This window comes from Sorex fumeus, unplaced genomic scaffold, assembly GCF_029834395.1.
Source record: "Sorex fumeus unplaced genomic scaffold, SorFum_2.1 ptg000128l, whole genome shotgun sequence".
NCBI lineage: Eukaryota > Metazoa > Chordata > Mammalia > Eulipotyphla > Soricidae > Sorex > Sorex fumeus.
This window is the reverse complement of record NW_026606185.1, coordinates 21,836,815-21,862,609: the sequence shown is the minus strand read 5'-3', so window position 1 is coordinate 21,862,609 and position 25,795 is coordinate 21,836,815. Positions and strand designations below refer to the sequence as shown.

The window sequence follows — 25,795 nt, the reverse complement described above, 5'->3', positions numbered from 1 at the left end:
TTTCCCTTGAGAGCTTCCCCTTCTATTCTGTTCTTTATGGTGCTACACTACCTATGGCTGTTTAGCACAGGAATTTCTAACTGTGGGGACAAGACACAGGAAGGACACCAAAATCTGGGGCTAATTCCTGGACCACACCATGTGCCCTGCATCAGCCCCAGGGAAAGATCTTCCTGTAATTCACTCCAACCCAATCTTTCTGGCATGAACTCAGTTGCTGCCATGTTCTCGTTTTAGGTTCACTTCAATCAGTCTGTTACTCTTGACCTTTATTTCTACATTTCCCTTCTCTGCCAAGTCAGGTTCAAGTTTTGACCGAGTCTTGACAGCATTGCGCCGCTGATTCTGAAACCCACCCAAAGAAATTAGTAACAGCACATGACTAGGCAAAGACAGTCTCCTTGTCTCATTTTGTCCTTATTTTGTTAAAATTTGTAGATAAGATGAGGTGTGCCTCAGAAAACCTGCCCCTGAAGGGACACTTTGTTCTGGAGCCTGCTAATCTATAACTCTCCTTTTCTTCCATACTCTCTTTTTCTACAGAATCTCCTTTTGGTGGCACAGGATGGTTGCTTTGAGATGTGAGTCCAGCATCTTCCTGCCTGCATGTTGCCAAGAAAGCCCCTTCTTGACCTGTGTCTCACATTTGATTGGCCTTTGAATGTCAGTGGAACCAATCCTCTATGTTTATATCACTTCTAAGTCCAGCTTGTCCTTTGGCTCCTGATATCACTTGTTGTGTGATAACAGATGTTACTTCCCTGTGACCTCCATCTCCTAATCTGGAGAACAAGTGGAGAGGGTGGCATGATCCCTGCAAATGTTCAGTTTCCAAACTCAGCTCTACAGCATCCACAGAATTCCTCTGTGGGGCCTGAGAGGAATTTGAGAGGGAACTGAGTCAGGCAGCAAGGCCCAGGCAACTTCTGGAAGAGAACATCCTTGACCTAGTGTGCACAGTGTGTCAGTGGAGAAGACTTTGCTGGAATGAAGAGCTCCATAGCTGAGAAGAGGTTACAAATACAGACGGCAGAGCTCTCAGGTTTCTTCCAATTCTCAACTCTCCAATGCAGAGATCTTGGAAAAGATTTCATGAACTGCAGGGGGATCAGATTCCTCACCCAAAGAGACTTTGAGAAGTGCCAACAGCTGAAGATATTGGCTTTGTTCAGGATTAAAAAGGAGGGAATACTCCTTCTTGACTTGGGGACTCCTTTGACCCTGCCTCCATGCTGGCCTTAGTGGACTCCAGAGCCAGAGCATCAGTGAGGAGTGGGAAAGAGGAGAAAAGAGAACAGAGCAGATCGATGGTGAAAAGTCCCGTCCTAATGACCCAGAGTCAATGGCTTGGTTTCTCTGTTTTTTTGCTCTCCTCTCCTTCATCCCAGCTCGGGACTGACTCAGTAATTATAGCCCTGAAAAGGAGTCAAAGTTGACCACCCACACTAAGAAGGTACATGCAGGCTTAGGTTGCATTAATCCTGGCCGCCTGTAAGGACGTGTTCTGGAACTCCTTTTGCTTGCAGTTGGCAGTTGATAGTAAGCATACTCCTGGGTACCTGAACTCAACAGTTTGGTGTTTATTGACTTTACTCTGATTATGTGCCACGGAATGAGGAAGGCCTTATTTGTCATCTTTTCTCCTACTAGGGTTCTCAAGAAAATGAAGTAGTGCTTGGTGTGTGTGTGGGGGGGGGGGGGCAGGGGGAGGGGAGGATGAGGGGGGAAACTTCTGATATTTATAGATCTCTAATTTACAACATTTCCTCCCTTCCTTTTCTTTAATACATATACATTTGTCTGATAAATTGGTGCTTACTGCAAACGAACACCCACTTATTCTGCGATCTGTAGCCAAGACATTTCTTACAGTCTTATGGGGGTAGCTCAGTTCAGAGTGGGTGGCTTCTTGGGTGACCTGAGACCTTCTTTCATTGACATTCTTATACAAGAAACTAAATGGAAAAAAACGTGTAGAACACCTAGCATTTAAAAAACAAGAGAATTGAAATAAAAACTGCAGAAATCCCACTTTTACTCCCTTTAGTCTTTCTATTGTTAGACTAACAAAATCAATGTTTCATTTTGAACGTGTGCCAGGAGTAATTGGGAAGGTTGTCGGACTTACTTTTCTCTGCAATGGCAGCTTGTCTGTGGTTGAGAGAAACAAACAAACACACAAAGAAAGAAGAATCTTGGTTTAGTGTTACTTCAAAGTCCGCTAACCTTGACTGCATTTCATTGCTTGACAAAGCAGAAGGAAGCACCACTTTCCCAGAGCTGGTTGGAAACACCCCCCCCCCCCCGCCCCCGCTTTCCCTTTTGAGGGAGTAGCATCTTAATTTCAGAGAAATTAATGCAAGCAAGTCACATTCACTGGAAAGGGGGACTTACTTTAATCTCTCAAACTCAGCGAAGGCTTCGTCGTAAGCTGTAGAGGGGAAATGAGAAGTTAGAACTTTCTCATCCATAATATGACATAGGGACTGATTAAAATTCATACCACAGGGTCAGTATGATCAATCCAGGCTCAAATAAAGCTGTTTTTGAGAAAAACTTGTGCCTCTGTGTCCATTCTAGAAGTTTGGGGGCTAAAAAAATAAATACTTTCTGGGTAGAAAAAGTGGATTTTATAAACTTTAAACTCAGCAAGAGACATTCCTTCCAATAAAAAGGTCAAAATGAGTTCCACTAAAGATAAAGTGGACATAAAGGTCTGTGGTAAATAAAAGTTATTTCTCTAGTAAGGAACCTGAGCCTGAGAAAAGTGTTTAAATCACCCCACTCATCCTAGCTAGCTGATTCCATGGTTATACGTGCTGCCTGGCTGCTGTTAATTTGGGTCAAAGAGTGAAGTAAGAGCAATCACCTCAAGAATCAGTGTTCGCCTGTAGCAATGCTTCTCTTGTGCAAAAAAAGAACATAGAAGACAGAGATAAGATGAGCAGTTTAGAGTTCTAGCACCCACTGACCCTCATCCTGCCAGCCTGCAGTGTAAGTCACTTTGACGACGGGTTAAAAAGTCAGACTTGTTTTGAAATAACTGGTTTTTTTCTGTTTTTTTTTTGGGTCACATCTGGCAATGCACAGGGGTTACTCCTGGCTCATGCACTCAGGAATTACTCCTGGTGGTGTTGGGGGGACCATATGGGATGCTGGGAATCGAACGCAGATCAACTACGTGCAAGGCAAACACCCTACCTGCTGTGCTATCACTCCAGCCCCTGGAATGACTTTTACCTAGTTTTTAAACTTTTTGGTGGGCCATGAATATTTTAAGTTAAGCAAAAAAAAATGGATGTAATGTGAGACCAGGGTCCTTCTTTAACAGATGGAACAAATCAACACAAAGTTAAGCTTAGTCTCTGCAGCTCAGGCAATGAGACTCTCCTGCTGGCCCTCCACACAGAGCAAGAGCTGGACATGGTTGAAGGCAGTTGCTATGCTGAGAAGACTATCTGCACTCTTTGCGTAAGGTGACATTTAACAGTGGGATAGTTAAGAAAGTTTTGGTGGGCTGAAACATAAAAGTGATGATTTTGGGAGCTCTCAAGCACTGTTTAGGAAGCCTGGGGTCCCACTGATGATTCTCAGATAAACAGGCTGAAGGCTCAGTGCAAGGACCTCAGGATGCTACCCTACCTGTGTTGGGGGCTCCCTGAAACACGCCAGAGGTTGTGGGGGCCTCTGAGGCTACAACTGGAGGTGCTGGAGGTGGGTGGGGTTGGATGAAGAGCTACACCATGCTCAGGGGACCATATGCTGCTGGGTCCATATAGCTTTTGCCAGGCATATGCCCTGGTCACTGACCTATCTCTAAGTCCCCAGAGTGATTTTTCAAATAAGTTAGAATGCATCTACCGACTTCTTATTTCTCCTTGCTATTGTGTCTCCAAACCAGCAGCAGTGGGCTGCAGGTGAAATCCCCGTAACTGCAGATGAGACAGGCCCATCACTGGACAATCCTAGGGGAAGCTGCTGCCAGCCCTGAGGAGACCTTTGGATGGGCAGGGTTGAGGGGAAGGGGAATCAGCACAAAATAACTCACTAAAGGTTTAGAGATGGCCCTCTATGCTATGACTTATTCTGAGGATTGAAAACACAGGGAATAAATGACATAGGCCAACAGCGGAGGGTCTTGGACTTTGGATGCCTGTGGTGCAGAAACTATCCAAACTAAATTGCAATAAAACTGAAAATCAGTGAAAAACAAAAACAAAAAAAACAAAGCACTGAGTTCTATGTTTCTAACTATGTGTATCTTTGAGAAAATCTAATGATTTATTGAACATCACTTTCAGAACTACGTTCTCAGAAACGTTTTGTCTGAATCACTCATTCTTTTCTTCTCTTTTCTGTTCTCCCCAGAGCACCTCCAGCCCCTGCCATCAGCTCAACAGACCAAGAAATCTAAGATCAGACAGATCCTCCTCTCCTCTTCTCTGTCTTTGTGCTCTAGTTTCTGGAGTCCCCCTTACTCCGCCACAAAGTCAACACTCTCCCCTCTGTCCTGGGTCATAAATTTTACATTCTTCAAATTTTTGATACTTTAACTATTCCTTTTCACTCAAATCTTCAATTTTACAGCTCAACAGATTTCTTGAACTCTGTGAATAAGCTCGAATTTCAATCACCAAAGAACAATTCTTTTTTCCGATGTTTGTTCTTACTCACATGATTGTAAATGAATCTGCCCTTTTTGGTATGTCTTCTGAAAGAGAAGTAATTTATTTCTGTTTATTGTTTCCACTAAGCTTTCCACTGACTCTCCACCCACTGAATTTTCGCTTCTTCCATGACCTGGCCCTGTTGAATTTAACCTGCTTACTTTATCAAAATCTTCAATCATTTTTGAGTAGTCAAACGTAATGACGTCTTCATTCTTTCTTAAAAATCCCATTCCTTTAGAGTAAATTTGAATCTGCAGAATGTCCATTTACTTACCTTGTCCAGAAAGATCCACACTCTTCAGATGTCCAGTTTTGCCATCAAAGAGCTCCATGACATATTTCCCTTTGTCATTCGGAGTGGGCTCATTAATTTGCAACCAGATCTGCTCTCCAGTGACCCCACTCTTAACTCTGTCTGTGTACTTAATAGGAGTCCCGCTGTTCAAACCAAAGAAAATTTCATCAGTACTTGCTGCTATCCAACACTGATTTTCATTTACTTTGTCTCTTATTGACCGTCTAACCATAAAGTTTATAGACTTTCAAATAACATGGAATCCACATACGTTATTCTTTTGCTACAGAGCAATCCTGGACCCTGAAGCACTTGAATTCTAAGATTTTCGAGGGGGTGGGTGGGCATTGGGCTCTGCAGGGAGAATGGAGTATCAGGGGGTCTAATGATCCACACATTTAACTCAAAATAGCAGTTTGGGTGTCCAGAGCAGATGGCAACAACAACACTGAGCAGTGGTTTTAATTATCTTTGTTTTTATTAAGGATTATTTGTAGGACTAAGGGAATCTTTATGATCCATGACTATAAATCAAATTTTACAAGAGTCAGAAACAGATGTAAGGAAGGTATTCATCTTGGCTGACAGCAATTGACATACGTGGTTACAATACTATTTAAAACATATGTGTATGTGCATTGGATAATAAGGCTACAAGTAAATTAAAAGCACATTGGCTGCAAAAAAAAATAAGGCATATTCTTTCCCCTGGAATGTGACTTTCCTCACTTTTCTATAGAATATCCAGTGCAAACCCATATACAATACTCTTTATAAGAGAATAAGTAGCACTGTAGCACTGTCTTCCCATTGTTCATCAATTTGCTCAAGTGGGCACCAGTAACGTCTCCATTGTGAGACTTGTTATTACTGTTTTTGGCATATCGAATACACCATGGGGAGCTTTCCAGGCTCTGCCATGCGGTCAGGATACTCTCAGTAGCTTGCCGGGCTCTCTGAGAGGGACAGAGGAATAGAATCCTGGTCGGCCGCGTGCAAGGCAAACACCTATCTGTTGTGCTATCGTTCCAGCCCAAGAGAAAGTAGTAAATACAAGTAAATAGAGTCCTTTGGCTGTGAGATTAATAGTAGAAGTGTTACTATTATGGATAAAGTGAGACAAAGGCAAATGTAGATGTGCTTTAAGTGGTATTAAAAGGAGCTTTATGAAAAGTTTCTAAAACTGGAGGGGAAAAAAGATGCATGGGAATGATTTTAATACAGATCATTTTAACAGTTATAATGATCATTATATTATCAGTTAATATAACAGGTATACAGAAAGACTGAATTATTCCAAAATATTCATACACTGTCTAGGAAAACTGTAAATAAACAATATCATATTTTATTTCTTATTTGTTACAGGCTATTATAAATATATTTTCTAAAATAAACATGCATTTTAAGTTTGCAGTTCTAATAAACCAAGTCACTGTCACTGTCACTGTCCTCCCGTTGTTCATCGATTTGCTCGAGAGGGCCCAGTAACGTCTCCATTGGAGACTTTGTTGTTACTGTGTTTGGCATATCAAATACATCACGATAGACTTTTAAAAAATAGGAAAACCAAAATCTCCATAAAAAATTTTAAATTCAAAAATAATCAGTATTTTATTATTCACTAAATTTTTTAAAAATAATAAAATTTGAATATTATAAAATATAATTGAAGGAACCCATCTGTGCTGATAGCCCAAGCAATATATTTATCTTGAGCATTAGAAAGATGGAATTTTCTGCCTTGCTCTAATGAATTTGCTTGAATTCTTTAATCTCTGCCAAATATGCATAATAGGATCTTACATTTATAAAGTACTTCATGGTTTACAAAAACCCATTTATTCATTCATTCTGTCATTGGTCTATCAGTCTTATGAGACAGAACAGGCATTATTACTTCCATTTTAGATGAGAAAAACCTGAGATTAAGATAATGAAACTAGCTTTAGACAAGAGAAAAATAGGAGTAAAGACACAACTAAAACCCATCTCAAGGTTTTTCTTCTTTACCACATACCTACCTAGACAGAGAAGACAGTCTGATTTCTGAATCTTTCATAGGTACAAGGATAGACAAAACACTGATTATGTCAACTAATGTGAGAACCTTGTGCTTTGCTAATAGCAATTTCTTTAAACTTTAATGTTCTAATCACTTAGGGTTGCTTGCTTGTTTGTTTACTTACTCAGGGCTTACTCCTGATTCTGCACTCAGGGTTCAAACCTGGCAGGTTTGGGTGACCAGATGAGGTGCTGGGGACCAAACTTGGGCTGGCTACATGCAAGGCATGCCCCTGACCCACTGTACTATGTCTTCAGCCCCACAATATTCTAATCTTTTTTTGAACAAGTAATTCTTTCAGAAGTGATATAAAAGTTTTTGACTTATGACTCAATTAATTTATGTTTTTTTCTTCAGACAGATATATTACATGTCCTAGATGTCACAGAGCAATTTCCTAGAATTTGATATTTTAAAATTTATAATTACTTTCCTAAAATATATTCTGAAAGAAATAGATCAGAGAATTGAAACTCCTAGTCATTCTACATTTTACACTGAAATTTTACTTCATGATTGTTACTTATTTTTTTAAAGAACCTGAGAAATAAATGATGATGATAATAATAACGAATGATGATAATAAAAAAAACCTGTTCGATACAACAGTAAAACTATTCTAAAGAAAATACTAAACTGTTTTGTAGAATGCAGTAATGCAGTTTTTCTTAAATAGTTTTTCCATTTAGTTTTTTGAGTTTGGGAGGGCATGGGAGGGCACATCCAGAGGTACTCCTGGCTCTGTGTTCAGGAATCACTATTGGAGTGCTTGGGGGAGCACATTTGGTGCTGAAGATTGAACCTGGGTCAGTCACATGAAAGGCAAGTGCCCTACCCTCTGTATCATATCTTCAGTCCTGCAATCTGTAGTTAGAAATGAGAGTTGGAGCCAGGCTGCCTGGGCTCACCTCATACCCACCATATAGATGGAGTGACTTCAGGCAAATCTGAGCCTCCTCTTCACTAAAGTATGTATCAAATATATCTGCAATTGGTCCAAGAATTTCTGGATTCAATGGCTTTAAAGCAATGCCCAAACACAGCAGGTGCTTGCTGGTGGGTAGCTGAAAGCAATCATCATTATCTGCCTCCCCTATCATTGTCACTCCACAGTGACCTCAGTTCAGCAGGACCCTTCTTAAGAACGGGTGCCTTTCAATGGGATCTGGGAGTGGACATCCTCCTCCCATTTCCCCCAGTCTCCAGAGACCCGGAGGTCACATCCAGAAGCCACCTCCTGCTGGCGCCAGATAATTTCATCATCGGTCACCATCCAGATCACACGGCTACTTCTCCCAGAAGGGAGTATAGCATGAGGCCCCCATAGCCATGCCACCAGACTCCATGCCAGGCTCGGGGCGCCCTAGAGGGGGTCAGGTGAGAGCCCTCCCTGCCACAAAGGACCCAGCTCCAGCAGCCGAAAACCTCCACAACTTAACCACCACCATGCTCAAGGTAACTCCCCACACTCTCAGCTGAGCCTCACATATGAGTAAACATATTCTTGGACCGCACAGCCATAAAAGCAGCTGCACAACACATCATAAGACACTCTCTAACCATACTCCATAATTACCACACCATATTTGATGGGGTTCAGATAGTAGGCAACAACTCATAGAGGGAAATATATATATGTGCATATATATACATATTTTCAGATACATATACAAAAGCTCACATCACCCAAACTTTAACAACATGTTATTGATATCCTATAGAATGCCTTAATGGCTCCTGCCAAAATAGAACAATCTTCACACTGTTTCCCATATGAACACTTTTTTGTAAGCATGTTCAGCAGTTCTTCATAACAGACAATAGAAAATATATTATTTTGGTTGTAATTTGGGACAGGGATTGGGGCTTGGGATGGAAACATCCCGAATTTGGTGGTGGGAAGGTGTAATGGTGGTGGAATTAGTGTTTGAATATTAAATGTAATCAAATATTGTGAACTAACTTATAAAATAAAAAAAATTTTAAAAAAAGGAAAAGGTTTGTGGGTATGACCTCCTGGGTTCTACGAAAAATAATAGAATAAAATTAACATACTGAATAAAAAAAAAGAATGGGTGCCCCAGGAGTGGCTGAAGGTGACACTGTTGCCTCAGATTTCTCTTAGTACATGCTATGTTAGGGGAGGTTGGGTTTGGAGGCCAAACTTGGCAGTGTCCAGAGGCTATTTCTGTCTCTGTGCTCAGGAGTGATTCCTGGCAGTGCTCAGGGGACATGTGTGGCACCGAGAACTAAGAAAAATGTAGAAGAAAGGACAAGGATCTGATGCAGGGTGCCTTGCAAAGCTGAGAGAGTCCATCTGGTGGCAGAGTTCAGATTATAGAGGGTTTTACTAAGAATGACTTCCCGGGCATGTTCTCTCTGGCTGTCTCAGGCTTCACCATGGACATGCTGAGGGGCGAATCCAAACTTGGTGCAAAGGGATTGATGTTTGTTTCATCAATGTCATCCTTGATCCTTGTCAATGTTAGAGGATTTCTTTTCTGAGAGGAAAACAAAATTGTTTTTCCCATTTTTTCAATGAAGAATCTCTCCTTCCTTCCTTCCTTCCTTCCTTCCTTCCTTCCTTTCTTTCTTTCTTTCTTTCTTTCTTTCTTTCTTTCTTTCTTTCTTTCTTTCTTTCTTTCTTTCTTTCCCATACCTTGCTGCACTCAGGGTTTACTCATCTCTGTAATACTCAGGGATCACTCCTGCAGAAGGTTGGGAAACTATACATAGAACTGGAGATTAAACTCAGGTTGGCCATGCGCAAGCCAAGTGCCCTACCTGCTCTACCTGCTGTACAATTCCTCCAGTCGTCTTTTCTTTTCTTTTCTTTTCTTTTCTTTTCTTTTCTTTTCTTTTCTTTTCTTTTCTTTTCTTTTCTTTTCCTTTCCTTTTCTTTTCTTTTCTTTTCTTTTCTCTTTTCTTCCTTCTTTTAGGGTCATACCTGGTAGTGCTCAGGGTTTAGTTCTTATTCTATGCTCAGGGAACACTTCTGGCACTGCTTAGGGAATCATATTTGGTATCAAGGATTGAACCAGGATAAGTCGCATGCAAGGTAAGGACCCTATGTGCTATATTAGCTCTCCAGTCCTCATAAAGAATTTCTATGCAGCGAAGAAGTTACCAATGTACTTACTCGTGGGACCAGTTAACTTTCAGATCATCCAGGTAATAAGTAACAAAAGAGTATAGACGGATACCCTCAGCTGTGCTCTGGATTTTCAGGTCTGTAGCAGACAATGCTGTAAGAAGAAAACAACATATTTCATACACCTGTAGCTTTCATGAAACCTTGGACAAGATAATAACAAAGCATTATTGTGAGAACATTTTAACTTACCTATTATTTTACATACTTCACTCATCAGTTCATTAAAGGCTGTGGATAGAGATTCAAAGAGTAAACTTTAGCATAAAATGTTAAATGTATAGACAAATCTCAAGACGTTAATTGGTTTTATAGTTGTCACAAGGTGAATAAGTGATCTTTGATGGAATAACTGAAGTTTTAAAATCAAGGTTTAAAAGGTTGCTGACTTTTCTTTATATTCCCCCACCCCCTCTATTCTTGTAACTGTTAACATATTTACGTTCTAGAGAAAGAACTACCTGAGATTTCCAAGAAGGTTCTTGGCTTTAAGTCCCAGGAAGTTTAGAGAAAGCATGTTCAAATTTATAATGGATTAACCATGTAGGCTTCTGATGTGTCAGTCTAATAATGCCCTTTGCCAATAAGCTTATTTAGTCCTGCCTTTCCCAAGAGTAGGGAGTTGAAATTTGGAAGCAGATTTAGGCTCTTTGTCAGCAACACCATTCAAGATCTAGTATAGAAAGAAAATTGCAAGTCTGAGGGGCATATATAGGCTTCATTATCATGACGAATTCATCCAGAGTAGTCTCTAAAAATGAAAATTGTTCTCTTGCTCTGCTAATATTGGAGAGGGCTTGTGTTTCATGCATAAACCTTTATTGCCACCTTTTAAAAGTGGACTATTCTGTCACATGCTTTTCATAGCAGCTTTTGATTCTGGCACATTTTTATAGACTTGAAACAAAAATAGTGATATAATTGGAAACAGACCCCTTGTGAACTATGGTCTGCAAATTCCCAGGGAATCAAAAGTACATATCTGATTTCTAGGAAGATTTAAAGTGAAGCATTTTTGAATAAAAAGGCAGCTCACTCAATTGAATTTCAATTAAAACAAGTCTGTGGACCAAAAATGTCAGCATGATTTCAACAGCAGCTCAGCCCCAACAATAACTCCATGTTCGGTCTATACAACACAGAAGTGCACTTCAGCAATTGGTGCACTGACCTTCATCCACAAGCTTCAATCTGCTTTTATCTTTTCCTCGGTCATCTTTCAAGATAACTTCATAAATTCCAGCATCTTTCTTGGAAAACTATGTGGGGATGGGGAGAAAAATAGAATATTTTATAGCTTCTTGTGGAATCAGGCATTTGTATTTTTCCCTTCACATTTCCCTTACCATTTTCCCATTACCATCAGCTATCACAACTTACAATATGGTCAATCATACTTTTATGCATACGTCATTCCAACACCACAGCCACCACCAGAGTGCCCACCCCTCTCTAGTGTCCCTAGGGCTCCTCCCTGTTACCTTCCCTTTCCAAGTAAGCTCAGGTCTGTAGAGTCTGCGTTTAAAATTGTAATTTAAAATGTGATTATGAAACTGCCATTAAAACACACTGAACAAACATTTAGTGACATGAATAATGAACAGTTCACATAAGAACCTTTCAACCAGAATTTGGTCAGCTTGCAGTTGTGATTTTTCACTGTAAGCTTACACTGAATTTGAGACTTACAAGTCCTCCTTTGCTCTGCCTTATTAAAACTCATGATGACATATATTTGGAAGGTAGGCTCCTGCCAACACAAACTAGATAAAAATCTACACTTAAGGTGAATAATGTATCTGTCTCTATTTTTATCCTCAGGCTAAAAAGTAAATGTAGAAGGAGCCACTCACCCACCTATTAAAAAAAAAAAGCAAGTGGACCAGAGGCAAAGTGGTGGTGTCAAGCCAACAGGGGCTGCACATCCAACAAATCCATGCATATCACAAGGTGAGGGAAACTTTTGTATATGTACAGTTAATCTGGGTATGGTGGGTGTGTGGAGATATATGAGTGCAGGGACCTCTGGAGTTAAAAGAAAGTAAAGTATTACAAGTGTCTGGGACAAAGGAACACTGCATCTAGTCTCTGTTTCAGAAGAATGGAGTGTATATTCTTACTTAGTTAGAGTCACCTACCTCTGTTATCAGCAGGGTACATATTCCATCCTTAAAGTCATGCTTTTCATCCACTGATATCTCCCTCTCATCTTTGTACCATACAATATGAGTCTCCTTTGTAATATTTGCCACCTAGAACATATAATATATAGTTATACTATATAGTTATATAGTGAATCATAGTTACACTTCTTGAAATATGGGAAAGATTTATTCATTAAATAGTTCTTTTTGATGGGCAGGTATGAATCACACTGGGCAACACTTAGGGGTTATTTGTAACTCTATGTTCGGAGTCACTCCTGGTAGTGCCAGGAATATAACTGGGTTTAGCCACATGCACGGTGAACCCTAGTACTATCTCTTAAGCACAATAAAATAGTTCTGAATGCAGCATTGATATTCTCAAAGAAAAAGCACTGAATATTGAGTCAGAAGATTTCTAACAGAATTTCTAAAGGATTTCTAAAGGAATCAACTAAAGCCATTTGAATTGCTAAAGAATCCCTTAGCACTATTGTATGTGGTAAATTCCCCAAAGAGAACTATAACTATACAACAGATGAAGAAAATGTCTTGTCTCTTTAAAAGATTTCAAAATGCTTAAAAAATATTTTTAGCTGGTACTTTAATATAGGAACAAGCACTGGTAACTGCAGTTAAATCGGTACACCCTCTAAAAAGGTTTTATTAAAGAAACAGAAATAGTAAACCTCAACCTAACTTCAAAATTTTTCTTAAAGATTAAGGGCATTTTACAAAGAAATCTAATAATATTACATATAAAAATAGTATTGCTTACATACATTTTATAATGCTATTGAACTATAATTAGCAAACAACTTTATATAATTTAAAAATTTGGTATGTGAAAAATAATGTTCTAAAATGATGAACACAAAAATGTTAGTTAATATCCATTACATATGGCTTAATAAATTAACTGGGTAGCACTTTTGAGGAAGCTCATTTAAAGCCAATAACCACATGCCATGTATCATAAATCACAAAGGCTAGACAACTTCATTTAGTGAAACGGTTCTTGAGCTTCAGCTACTGAATTTTTTATGGAGACCATATTAATGTATTTCTTGTGTAATTAAAATTTATGAAAGAGTAAAGACCATGAAGATCAAGAAACAGTGATAAATATTCTAACAAATTACTGGATAAATATACATTAAATTCTCCAAAGAGAACTATAACTATACAACAGATGAAGAAAATGTCTTGTCTCTTTAAAAGATTTCAAAATGCTTAAAAAATATATTTTTAGCTGGTACCTTAATATAAGAACAAGTACTGGTAACTGCAGTTAAACCATACACACACAAACCTTCTTTATTACCCTGCAACCTGGTTTCTGAATTACAGAAAGGAACGGTGCTACAGTTCCTTGTTTCTGATAAAAATGGGTCTGGATTAGAGACTCCATTAGAACCGGAAGAAAGTAGAAGTGGACTCCATAGGTTTGGGCTTGCTTCAATATAATGACCAGTATAATTGGCCACACCTCTTGTGGAGACCCTGAAAGAGGATTACTGGCTCCCCAGGTTTTCATTTTTTAAAGCCACACTAATTTAGGCACTTGCCTACAGTACATTTTGTCTCCTTGCACCTGAGCTATCATCTGGAAGGGGCCAAAGGAACTGTTCCTGATGTAGACTCTTGCAGGAGAGGAATCCCCCGCACTGTCTAACAGGCAGTATTATTGTAACTGAGACCAGAGAGCTAGTAGAGTGGGTAGGGTGCCTGTGCTGCTTATGGACCTCCGAGCCCACCAGGAGTAAGACCTAAGCACAGTTGGGTGTGACTCCTCTCCAAAAAAAGGGGAAAAAAAAGAACCACACCCCCCAATGTCATACACATATATAAAATTGTAGTCAAGATAGCAAGGCTACAGTGGTGTTTGTACTCATGCTTATGGGGACCATATTGCTGCCCTCTAGCACTAGCTAAGCACCCAAGGACTCTCCACCAGTGTCTTCCTGTCGTTTCTTGTTGACGTCCCTCTTCCTGGCTTCTCCTTTGGTTGCCTGGTAACCTCAGTTCTGTATTCAATGTTCAAAGGGTCTAGCAGGGTCTTATGCAAAAAACTTGGATGATAACAATTTTTTTATTTTAACAATAACAATGCTTAACAAAAAGGAAGAGAAAGAGCCATTGGCTTTCTCTTATTTTTGTTTTTTATAATCAATAATTATAGCATCATTTAACAGTAAATAGGTATCACGCTAAATTGTGATTCAAAAGAAAATAGCAAACTGATCTCTTCCACATTGTATTTATCTTTGTATAATATATTAAAATTTTATCTAGTTCTTACCTTGCATTTCAATAGTACATTACATTCACCAGTCACTTCCCAGCTCAAATACTCAGCAAAATGTGGACCTATGAAATTTCAATGACATCAGCGATTATTATTAATCACATACATAAACATCAAACTTTACTATTTAATTCTCAGGTGATTAAAGTGTGGTCAATTAAAAATTTAGTTTTTTAATATTTTAATAAACTTGGGGGCTGGAGTGATAGCACAGCAGTAGAGCGTTTGCCTTGCACGTGGCCGAATGGGCGAACCTGGGTTCAGTTCCTCCACCCCTCTCGGAGAGCCCGGCAAGCTACCGAGAGTATCTCGCCCGCACAGCAAGGCCTATCCGAAGTTTCACAATGGAGACGTTACTGGGCCCACTCGAGCAAATTGATGAACAATGGGAGGACAGTGACAGTGACAGTAATAAACACATATTAGCAAATATTTTCAAATCTTTTTTCATACCAGGTATTATGAGCATAAACATTGATGCCCATTTTAATTTTCTTTCAAGATAATATAGTATTTTGTTCAAGAAATTAAAGATTTTCTCTTATTCATTGCCTATGTTTACCTTGTTTCCTGATCCATTCTTGCCTCTGGAATTCAGCTTCTTTCTGGAGCTGTTTATAAACTAAAAATTAAAAAAATAGGGATGTATAAAATTGAACTGACTAGTGTAACTATTTATGTCTATCAGCATGCAAAGGATTTACGATAACCATCTTTCTAATTTTCAGACCTTATAGTTGAAAAAAATTAAGTAACTTGCTAAGTCAAGAGACTAAGTAATAGTGAAGTCATTATGGAGATGCATGGAGCAGGCCAGCCTTCTCAGAGCTTTGTTAATGCCTCATTTCAAATCTTCATGGTTTCCATTTCAGCTTATGGAAGCTAAATTATTGTAACTGCGTTATGATGTATGATTTACAGGCTTGGCATATTCTACTTTTGTACATTTTTCTTTTCATTTAAATAATTTAGAGTAAGAACTCACTATAACAGATGCTTAATTTGCTTTTGATACCTACTGGTATTTTGCAACTTCATTGAAAACTTCTAATAATAACTACCTTCTTTATCTATAATTTAAGTGGAATCCTGCCTGTGGGCCAGGAATAAATTTGATATTCTTTAAAATTAACATTCATTTCTATGAAATTAAGTACTATGAAAGTAATAATTAAAAGTATTAGCTGAAAATTGTATTCTAACCCAAACAAGAAACAGTTCCTAATATTTTTTCACAGAACATTAAATAAAGTAATAAAGGCTTCTAGTCAAAGTTCTATAGACTTCTTACCATCTCCAATGAGAACCAGAGTTGAATGGCCAGTTGCTTTTCCATCTTGAATTTGGAAAGTATATGTTCCCTCATCCTCATCCTGGAGCTTTTCCATAAACATTTCAATTATCCCAGTGTTTCGATCAATATGCATCTTGTATTTCTTCAATATGAAATAAAGTGAGATAAATTGGTAATACAGACATTTTTACTTGGGTGATTATATGCCCAATAATGTAAAAACAACCCTCCCAAAGAAGCATAGTTTAGTAAGATTTCTTGGTAACACTCTTTTAGAAAAGCACATCCTCAAAATCCCTGTATTCAGAAAAGGAAAAATATTAGGTAGAGTATATGGATTTGGCCAGAACTGATTAATAATCACGGTCACAGTCCTCCCGTTGTTCATCGATTTGCTCGAGCGGGCCCAGTAACGTCTCCATCATGAGACTTGCTGTTACTGTGTTTGGCATATTGAATACATCACGGGTAACTTGCCAGGCTCTGCCTTGTGGGCGAGATACTCTCGGTAGCTTGCCGGGCTCTCTGAGAGGGGCAGAGGAATCGAACTTGGGTTGGCCATGTTGGCCGCTTGTAAGGCAAAAGCCCTACTGCTGTGCTATAGTTAAAAATATATATTTCTTGTAAACCATCACAAAATTTTGCTGAAAAGTTGTTTTTAGCTTCCCAATTTACCTTCAAGATTACATTATTTTTAATTAGTAGAATACCCGAAATAGGCATTATGAGAGAAGTTGATGGCATCATTCAGTGCTAATATCCCTCATACCTGCTACCTGCAAGGTATACAGCAGGCAATAAATATATGCTGAATTAACATGTGAATAGAAGTGTTTCCAGGGGCCAAGTTCACTTGCTTTATATATGAATCCTAGGTTCGCTCACCAGCACCACTTGGTCCTCTAAGACCACTGTGTGGCCCTGTTGGATTCCAAGAACCATCCAGTGAGCCATTTTGCTAAAAAATAAATGCTTCTAAACCATTTGAAGTCAATTTTTTCCTAAAGAACTGAAATTGTGCTATTAGAACTAAAATTGTCCTATTATGCTTGTATTATCATATTATCATTTTGCTTTAACCATATATATTTTTCGTCTTTAAAAAAATAGTGTAAAGCTAAATCTCAGTTCCAGGGCACACAAAGACAAATTCCATAACAGATATGAATTGATGAAGTTTCCCTATAAAATAGAATAAAGGCTCAGCTTTGGATCAATTCTGCAGTACAACTCATGTCCCAGAACTTGCCCTGAGGGAAGCCAGACTCCAACTGAGACCACATTCACCACATTTTTATTTAGTTTTTCTTTACTTTGTTGGCTTGTTGCCAATCCTACTTCTAAGAGTAGACCTATCCTCACTCTTCACCCAGCCCTGACCACCCCCCACCCACCCACCTCATACATACACACACTCACACAAATCACTTGAAGGACAAACTGTTCAGAGGCTCTTTCCAGGTAATTTGACCTAAGTCAGGAATGGCTTCCCAGCAAAATGGATGATTAGATCCAACTGTAAGAACTGTAGACTGCTCTCCATGTTTAGTCTGTGTGTCTATGCTGTGTGTACACAGCAACATGTCAGTGTGCGTGGACACAGAAAGGGGTATGTTTCTGCTTGTGTTTATGTGAGTGTGTTCGCAAGGGTTGTGAGGCTGAGAGTTGCTGTTGGTGCTTTGCCTTCCACTCCACAACCACATGGTGAATACAGTCAGTGGTTGTGGAAAATTTTAAAGATAAGTTACAAGAAGGAGAAGGGCCACAATAGACCCAGGTGTGACTTTTGCCAGCTCACACACACAATTACTATGTGGAAAGGAATGTATTGTGCAGTCTTCTGTTGTTAATCTTACTCTTTCTTTCCCTCACTATACTTTCCTCCCATGGTCTGATTTCCTTATACACCTATGATAGCACAAATAAGAGCTAGAAGCCCTAAAGCCAACTTCTTTAGTTCCATTATGTACGGATCCATTACTATATTAGTGAGCAGTGCAAAGCTCAGATATTGTTTATCTATAGAAATATATTTACATCAAAGATAATAAAATAGTTGATATAGACAATCAATTATATAAATAGACACACTAAAAGAAGTGTAGAAAAATACCCCAAAATATAAGATGTTATTGTGTTCTGTTTTTCTGTGTGTGCATGTTTGTGGTACGATGCATGACCTCTACCCCCTGAGCCACAGCCTCAGCCCTTGAGACCTGGTCTTAAGATGAATGCAGGTATCTGATTCGAGAAGAAAAGATGTGCAGGCTCTCTCCTAATTACAAGGAAAGTGGTGCTGAGTTGAATTCTGAAGATGAAGTCGCATCAAAGAATTCTGGATTTAATTTACAGGGGAGGAGGAGGAGGAAGTGGAGCAAGAGAAGGAGGAATTCTCAACAGAGGAGGAGAGGGAGAGGGAAGGGAATGTGACTAGAAAAGGAAGTGTGAAGGGGAGAGGGAATGTGAAGGGACAAGGTATGGAGAGGGGAGGGGAAAGGAATGGTGGGGAGAGGGAGAGTGTAAGGGGAAGAGTGAGGGGGAGGAGGAGAGGGAGAAGGAGGAGAAGGAGCAGATGGATGAGGAGAAGGAGGAGGAAGAGGAGGAGAAGAAGAAGGAGGAGAAGGAGAGGGAGAAGAGGAAGAAGAGGAAGAGGAAGGAGAAGGAGAAGAATACTTGCATGATGGGAAATCAAAAAGCAACAAGAAATACATGTAACTTGCCAGTGTTCAAAATATTTGCACCCTTACTTGACTATTTACTTGAGTCTTCAGTTACTCAATTTACAGAAAATGTTTTTCTGCTTAAATTTAATATAAATAATTTATTTATATAATTCTATAGAGGGATGCAAACATAAGCATAAATTTGAGAGTTGATTATCAATCTCTTCGGCCTTTTTCTAAAGCATTCGTCCTACTGGCATGAATAAAATGACAGTCTATTACTTATACAAACAATTTAAGTATATATTTCCATGGGGGCGATAGACAAATGTTTATTAATTTATTTACATAGACTTCCAGTATAATAGCAATTTTACTTTTGTGTAGCATAGTCAGTGAGTTATTTTACTTTCTTATTAGTACCCTGTGTAAATACACTTACTCTTAAAATGTGTTTTTAAAATTTGCATTTTGTTTCTAATGGATTAGTCACAAATACAAGAAAATCTCAAGTGCTAATTGTCATTCCAAATGAGTTTAATGATTATCATGTAATAAAAATAATGTTTTTTTAACTTTTTATTTATTTATTTTTTAATTTTTAGTAGTGAGACATCATGAGGTACAGTTACAGACTTACACATTTTTGTGCTTGGGTTTCAATTATACAATGATCAAATACCCATCCCTTCACCAGTGCCCAAAAAATAATGCTTTTTTATTGGAGGCAGTTAAGTTTGTATTTTAGTCACCAAGGGAAGCATTGATTAATTTTTGTGTACCTTTAGAAAAATCATAAGAAGAGCCAGAATATTATATATAAAAATGATATATACCAACATATACATCAAAAGATTGTAAGAGTCTTTTGTCTAAAAATGTCATAGATTGTCATTTCTGAGTTTTTAAAGATCTATTAAATTGTTTAACCACAAAAGTAGTGCATTCATTACTTTTTTCCTGCATATTTTGGAGCCATTGGAATACCAGAAACTATTTTTTTGCTGATTCTTCGAGCTATGTCCCTATTGGAGTTTCCAAAGCAAGTATACAAGTTCACTTTTCCTGCATTTTGGAAAGTTATTGGGATAAGCATATAAAAGTGGCTATTTTTTCCTGGGCCTTCAAACCAGGTCCTAGTTGGGGTTTCTAATTCGTGTATTTATATAACTCCTTGACTTCTCAAGAAAGGCAGCTCTGTTTGCATGGGCTGCTATATTTCCTGATATGCTTAAGAGAGTTTGGTTTATGGCTGCCGTCCTGGAAAAATTATTATTAAAACCCCTTTCATTCTCAAAAGTCTTCCAGTTTGAATATGATATAATCAGGCTATACTTTTCTCTACATTTTCACATGTGAAAATGATTTAAATTTCCCTGCCACATATCCAGTGGTTTTCATAACAACATATGTGTTAGGACTTCTCCAGTGTATTAAACAATGATAGGCTTAGAAACCCAAAAAGTACAGAACTTACCGGCCCTTCAAAGATTTCTTGGTCATTAAATACGAAGTTTACTTTGGCATTGCTGGACAGCTTTTCAGCCTGCATCCAAAACCGTACCTGGCCTTTCTCCAAAATTTCAACTGCCAACTCTGATTTTGCTGGGACAGCTATGAAAAACAGAAATAGGAATGATAATTACACTGGTAGCCATTTTTTGGGTGCAGATTTTCCCAACTCAATAGAAATGAACGGTTAACACCTTGCAGTGAGAAAGCATTGTAGGGAAAGCATCATATTGAGAGACAAGAGATTAGAATCCGAGTTCTAATACTGTCAGCTTGGGAAAATCATTCGCTTTCTCCAAGTCATAGAAGTCTTCACTGTATAAACAAGGAAAATGAGGATATCTCCCAAGTGTTTGGTCATGAGTGCAAATTCCTACTATCTACATCCACTGAACTCAGTACTCACAGTTTTGCTGCTTGTGTTTGGCAGCTCTGCAGGAAACTCCATTATTAACAGTACTATAAATCATGGTGCTTAAATAACAATTAGAGAGGAGAGAGGAACACGGGAACACTTATGGAGGGAACTGACACTGATGGTGGGATTTGGTGAAACATTGTATGTCAAAAACCCAACTATGAATAGCTTTGTAATTCACAGTGCTTTGATAAATTAAAATTTGAGGGAAAAAAACCTGAAGAGGACAAAAAGAGTCTGACTTCTGTTGAGTATGTGAGTATTAAAACCCCTTTCATTCTCAAAAGTCTTCCAGTTTGAATATGATATAATCAGGCTATACTTTTCTCTACATTTTTGTTTGTACATCACAACTGAAGGAGTGAAGGAGTGCAAACCTCAGTGAACATCTCTGCAAGGCAATGTGCAATTCCCAGGAAGCAGCATAGTCAAGCATATTTGGGACCCCAATCACTGCAACATAGACAACAACAATGAAAGGAAGATTTTTTGTTTCCTCAGCAACAAAAAAGCTGAGAAGAGTGAATGTGTCTTCTGTCTATGTCTTTGTGACTCTTTACTGTGACTTGGATTAGGTTTATTTAGGGACACTAACAAATGTGATTGATTTTTTAAGATGAGCTTTGGAGGACTGGAGCATAGATCGAGTCTGCTCTTAACAACTGTGATATCAGCAGGTTACTGATCTCTGAGTCTTAATTCGCTTGTTTGCATATAAATAGAATTGAACTGAATGTCCTTATTGGACAACACATTTTCCAGCTCCAACATCCTATTATATTAATTAATTCAAAGTATTTGGGAAGGAATCACATTTTGTTTTTCAACACTTATACTCACTTTAGAGGTTTTAAAAATGGTTTAAAATATCCATCTAAATAATTGATTTTTCTTACATATACGAAATAAACTAGCTTGTCATTTAAATCTTATCCTACAATAGTATTTAACATTCATTTACTTCTTCGAACAACCAAAATTTTCAGAGGCAAATAATGGAGTCCCAATCCAGAAACAATATCAGCACACAGCATTGCCTGCATCTCATACAAAACAAGGAAAATCTCTGATTTATACCTGTGTTGGTTAAGTTGTTTGTGTCTGAGTGAAATTTAAAGTACTGACTGACAACTCTCAAAATCAGTTTCTGAATTTCTTACAACTTGGAAATGTTCTTCACAAAGTCTTGACCTCCAGCTTTGGAGCCCCCTGTCAGAGGTGGTTCCAAGACATATATTATAGAAATACAAGTTTCTTTTCAAGTTTAGAAATCCTAAGCTTCTTGGTGGTTCAGAGCAATAGTACAATGGGTAGGGTGTTTCCCTTCCATGAGGTTGAACCAAGTTTGATCCCTAGCATCCCCTATGGCCCTCAGAGAAGGAATGATTTCTGTGCACAGGAGTAAATCTGAGCATCATTGGGTTAGGTCCAAGTCTCTCCCCCTTTCCCCCAAAGAAAACCTAAGCTCCTGTCAGGAGCATTTATGAAGGAAAATTTCATCAACCTTTGCTTTTAATGTCACCTTAAATTTTTTAGCACACACTACATTTTAAACCGTAAGGTTCACAAACTTGTACCAAGTGTTCATTTTTCATATGTTCAAATAACCCTTTTTGGAGCAATAGCACAGCAGTAAGGCGTTCGCCTTACAAGCGGCCAACATGGCTGACCTGAGTTCGATTCCTCTGCCCCTCTCGGAGAGCCCGGCAAGCTACCGAGAGTATCTCGCCCGCACGGCAGAGCCTGGAAAGCTACCCGTGACGTATTCGATATGCCAAACACAGTAACAACAAGTCTCATGACGGAGACGTTACTGGGCCCGCTCGAGCAAATCGATGAACAACGGGAGGACAGTGACAGTGAAGCTTTAGAGAGTATTTTCCTTTCACCATAGTGTTTTCATTGTTTAATTCTGCTATAGCATTGTTCCAATGCATAATGAAAGGAACAGACATCATCTCCTGAGCAGTGCATCCAGGTGGGCGGATATGAACTCCTAAGTCGCACCTTATGCTCTGAACATTGATCTCCTCCTTACCCTAATATCACTCACTTGGTGATAGATGTTATTGTTCCTGTTACAGGCCACCAAGGAGAGTGAATATAGCATCAGAACACACTGAATATAGAATCACCTATCACCTATCATCCTGCTGCTCATCAATTTGCTCAAATGGGTGCCAGTAATCTCCACTTGTCCCTGTCGCGTGCTAGTGTAGCCCAATGGTGTCTGCTCGCTCCGGGAACATGAAGAGCATGGATTTAGAATACTTTAGATATTATAAATGATGACCAATACTCAATGAAGCCAGATTTTCTTCCTCTCCCACCTTTGTTGATAACAAACTGAATTTCAGGAAAAAGTAAAAATATCTCTGAGTCCCCAGGTTGCAAAGCTAGACAGGTTTTGTTAATGAAAAACTTAAATAAGGCTTCAGCTCTCTAGGATCAAACTCAAGAATATTTCATCACACTTTTTCATTATCCCTAAATAAACCTAACCAAAACCACAGTAGAGAGTCACAGAGACTTACCCAGAGAGATAAATTCTTCCTATTTATAAAATTTTTCCCCACCCCACACTGCTTTCCCTTTGTTGGTTGTGATGTTGTTAGAATAACAGGTCACTTGCCTGGCTATAGTTGCATGCACACTAATTGTGGTGCTTTCGGGGATGGAACACCAGGTCACACAATTGGCCAAAATGTTCATTGATGTTCCAATTCCTTTAGTTGTTGTTCCACACTTAAAATTCACATGGTTTGCATTCTGCACTTATACCTCATGCTCTGCTGTGCTGTTTTGGTTGAATAAAGTTTGTTTTGAAAATATTATAGCTGAGACAAAAAGTCACCAGTACTTGGTAATATACAAAGGAGTCAGGCTACTGGTTCTAGGGCAGTAAGTTTGTTTTGAAATCAGTGCTGTTGAAATTTTGGAAGAGTGATCGTCTTCCTAGAAAATTGCATATCTATAGATGTAGAAAGCTTTGCTAATAGTCTGGATTAGGATATAGCTTCTGGATCCCTGTGTTAGAGAAAAAGCAAGTAGTGAAAAAAACTAAAGAGTAAGGAGTGAAAAAAATTCTGAGTTTAAATAATAAATATATAATGTTAACCTTCTATTTATTTCTCAAATACAGTTGAACTTTCTCAATAACCCACTACTTTGGCCAATGAGAACAGATTGTATCAGCTTAGTGGAACTTTCCAAGTGTCATTTCAGACTTTCTCATCTTCTCACAGTTCTTAAGTGAGAAATTTAATCATTTATGTGGAAAGTGCTCTATTGAGGGGTTTATAGAAAGTTCAGAGGTATTATTTTTCTGACCAAGGCTTCTTTACCTTATTTTCTAGGTGTTCAAAATAGAAGCAACTATCTTTATGTCACTTATGTAAACTGATACTTCTTTATGTAACAGAGCATGGAATATATTTTGTATGTGGTATTTCTTATGTCAAAAAACAGTATTTCCAGAAAATACATCTGTCGCTAAGAATATGTATGTCCCATTGAATGTTCTCAAGAGCCTCTGAATTTCATTAGCATTGCCATCTGACCAATTCCAGAAGTCACCACCAAGCAGGAATTCTAAATGGTGAATTCTAAATGGTGAATGCACTGTGAATACTTACTTGGGAACTTGTGCTCCTGGCTGAGAGCAAGTAAACGTTTCATTTCTGTAGGAAAATAAAATAACAATTAGGGCTAGAGATGTGACTCAACAGTAGAGTAGTTGCCTTGCATGCATGAGGCCATTGATTCAAGTCCTTGGCACTGTACCCCTCCAAAATAATAAAACTAAAACAAAAAAATAAATAAGATTTATAAACTTTTAAAATGGTTAGAAGATGGGACTGGAGGAATAGCACAGCAGGTAGGGCATTTGCCTTGCATGTGGCCGACCCGGGTTCAATTCCCAGCATACCATATGGTCCCCTGAGCACCGCCAGGGGTAATTCCTGAGTATAGAGCCAGGAGTAACCCCTGTGCATAGCCAGGTGTGACCCAAAAAGCAAAATTAATTAATTAATTAATTAATTAAATGGTTAGAAGAATAATTATACTGTACTACTGAAATGAGAGTCATCTGATCTTGGGGAATTGTTCAGGGGGAAAAAACAATATTAGACTTGTGAATTAACTGGTTTTGGACTTACCTTCTTCATCTATCAGGTAGCTTGATGCTATTCCATCAGTGTCTGTTACATCACAGGAGTAAATGCCCAGGTCCTCCGTACCAAGGTCTTTAAAGGTCATTTTTGTCCTTCAGAACAAAACACTTTTTAAAATGGAGGCACTCATGTGTATAGCCTGGGGCCCACCCTCCTGAGGCCTTTACATGTTTTACCCCCTCATCAGGAGTACTTGTTCCTATCCCCTTTCTCCACCTTAAACTTACTCACTATCACTACTTCTGGGAAGACTTTTCTGGCATCCTCCCAGGGGTGCTGAGTACACTAGGGGATTCTGGTACAAATCCTCTATCCTCATAGAAGATATCTATCCTCATTTATACTATGTGGTACATTGATTTTCATCCACATAAAGACACTTGGTTTATCATCTCTTATTGAGAAGCTGGAAATTGTCGTCACAAAGCAGTTTGCTGTTGCTAAGTATGGGTGGGTCTATAAGTCACCACCTGCATTTCCCCCTTCACTCCCTAATTTTAGCACTTCCTCTATTGTCTTCCTCACTATCTGTACATTCTGCACTCCCTCATATATAATTACAGTGCTTTAGGGACAGGTTAATTTCATTTATTGTTGTATCTTTGTCTGACATAAAACGTATAATTAATACATATTTGTGGAATGAATAAGTGAATAGGTCAGTGGTGCAGTTTTTGATATAAATTTGGTGACTAATATGGCAAATCATATTGCTAGTCAGTCATTAAGATCAGCCACACACTTAAATGTTACTCAAGTGGACAAGCTAGAAGAAAAATTCATATTTAGTTTTTTTTGGCCAAATTTATATTTTTCTCAAGGGACTTTTAGAGCCTAGTGGCACCAAGATGTCACTAAGTTATATTCAATATTTCCTTGTCATTCATCAACATAATTATTATTTATTTTATTTCTGAGATATTCTAATAATAGAAATACTTATGAATATTCTGCTTTACCAAATATAATCCAATTTGTTGGTTTTATATAAAACATAAACCTTGATAAGCAAAGTGAAAGAAACTCTTTTCTAAAGCAAAAAGAAAGCAAAAGAACATAAAATAATACCCTTTCCTGTCTCCATTTTTATTTAAGGAAAA

At 38.5% G+C, this 25,795-nt stretch overlaps 1 protein-coding gene across 4 annotated transcripts in view; it reads right to left on the bottom strand.

The window, feature by feature from the left end:
• The window catches only part of MYOM1 (myomesin 1), a 140,650-nt gene that overhangs the window by 5,023 nt on the left and 109,832 nt on the right, over positions 1–25,795 (bottom strand). For all 4 annotated transcript variants that reach the window (XM_056138266.1, XM_056138267.1, XM_056138269.1 and 1 more), the window contains 13 exons: positions 24,681–24,787; positions 24,156–24,200; positions 20,068–20,204; positions 15,925–16,069; positions 15,196–15,255; positions 14,628–14,695; positions 12,320–12,433; positions 11,353–11,440; positions 10,374–10,412; positions 10,170–10,275; positions 4,945–5,108; positions 2,395–2,431; positions 2,129–2,151 (listed from right to left, as the gene is read on the bottom strand). In XM_056138266.1, the coding sequence (XP_055994241.1) occupies positions 2,129–2,151; positions 2,395–2,431; positions 4,945–5,108; positions 10,170–10,275; positions 10,374–10,412; positions 11,353–11,440; positions 12,320–12,433; positions 14,628–14,695; positions 15,196–15,255; positions 15,925–16,069; positions 20,068–20,204; positions 24,156–24,200; positions 24,681–24,787 (1,133 nt within the window). The remainder of the gene's footprint in view (positions 1–2,128; positions 2,152–2,394; positions 2,432–4,944; positions 5,109–10,169; positions 10,276–10,373; positions 10,413–11,352; positions 11,441–12,319; positions 12,434–14,627; positions 14,696–15,195; positions 15,256–15,924; positions 16,070–20,067; positions 20,205–24,155; positions 24,201–24,680; positions 24,788–25,795) is intronic.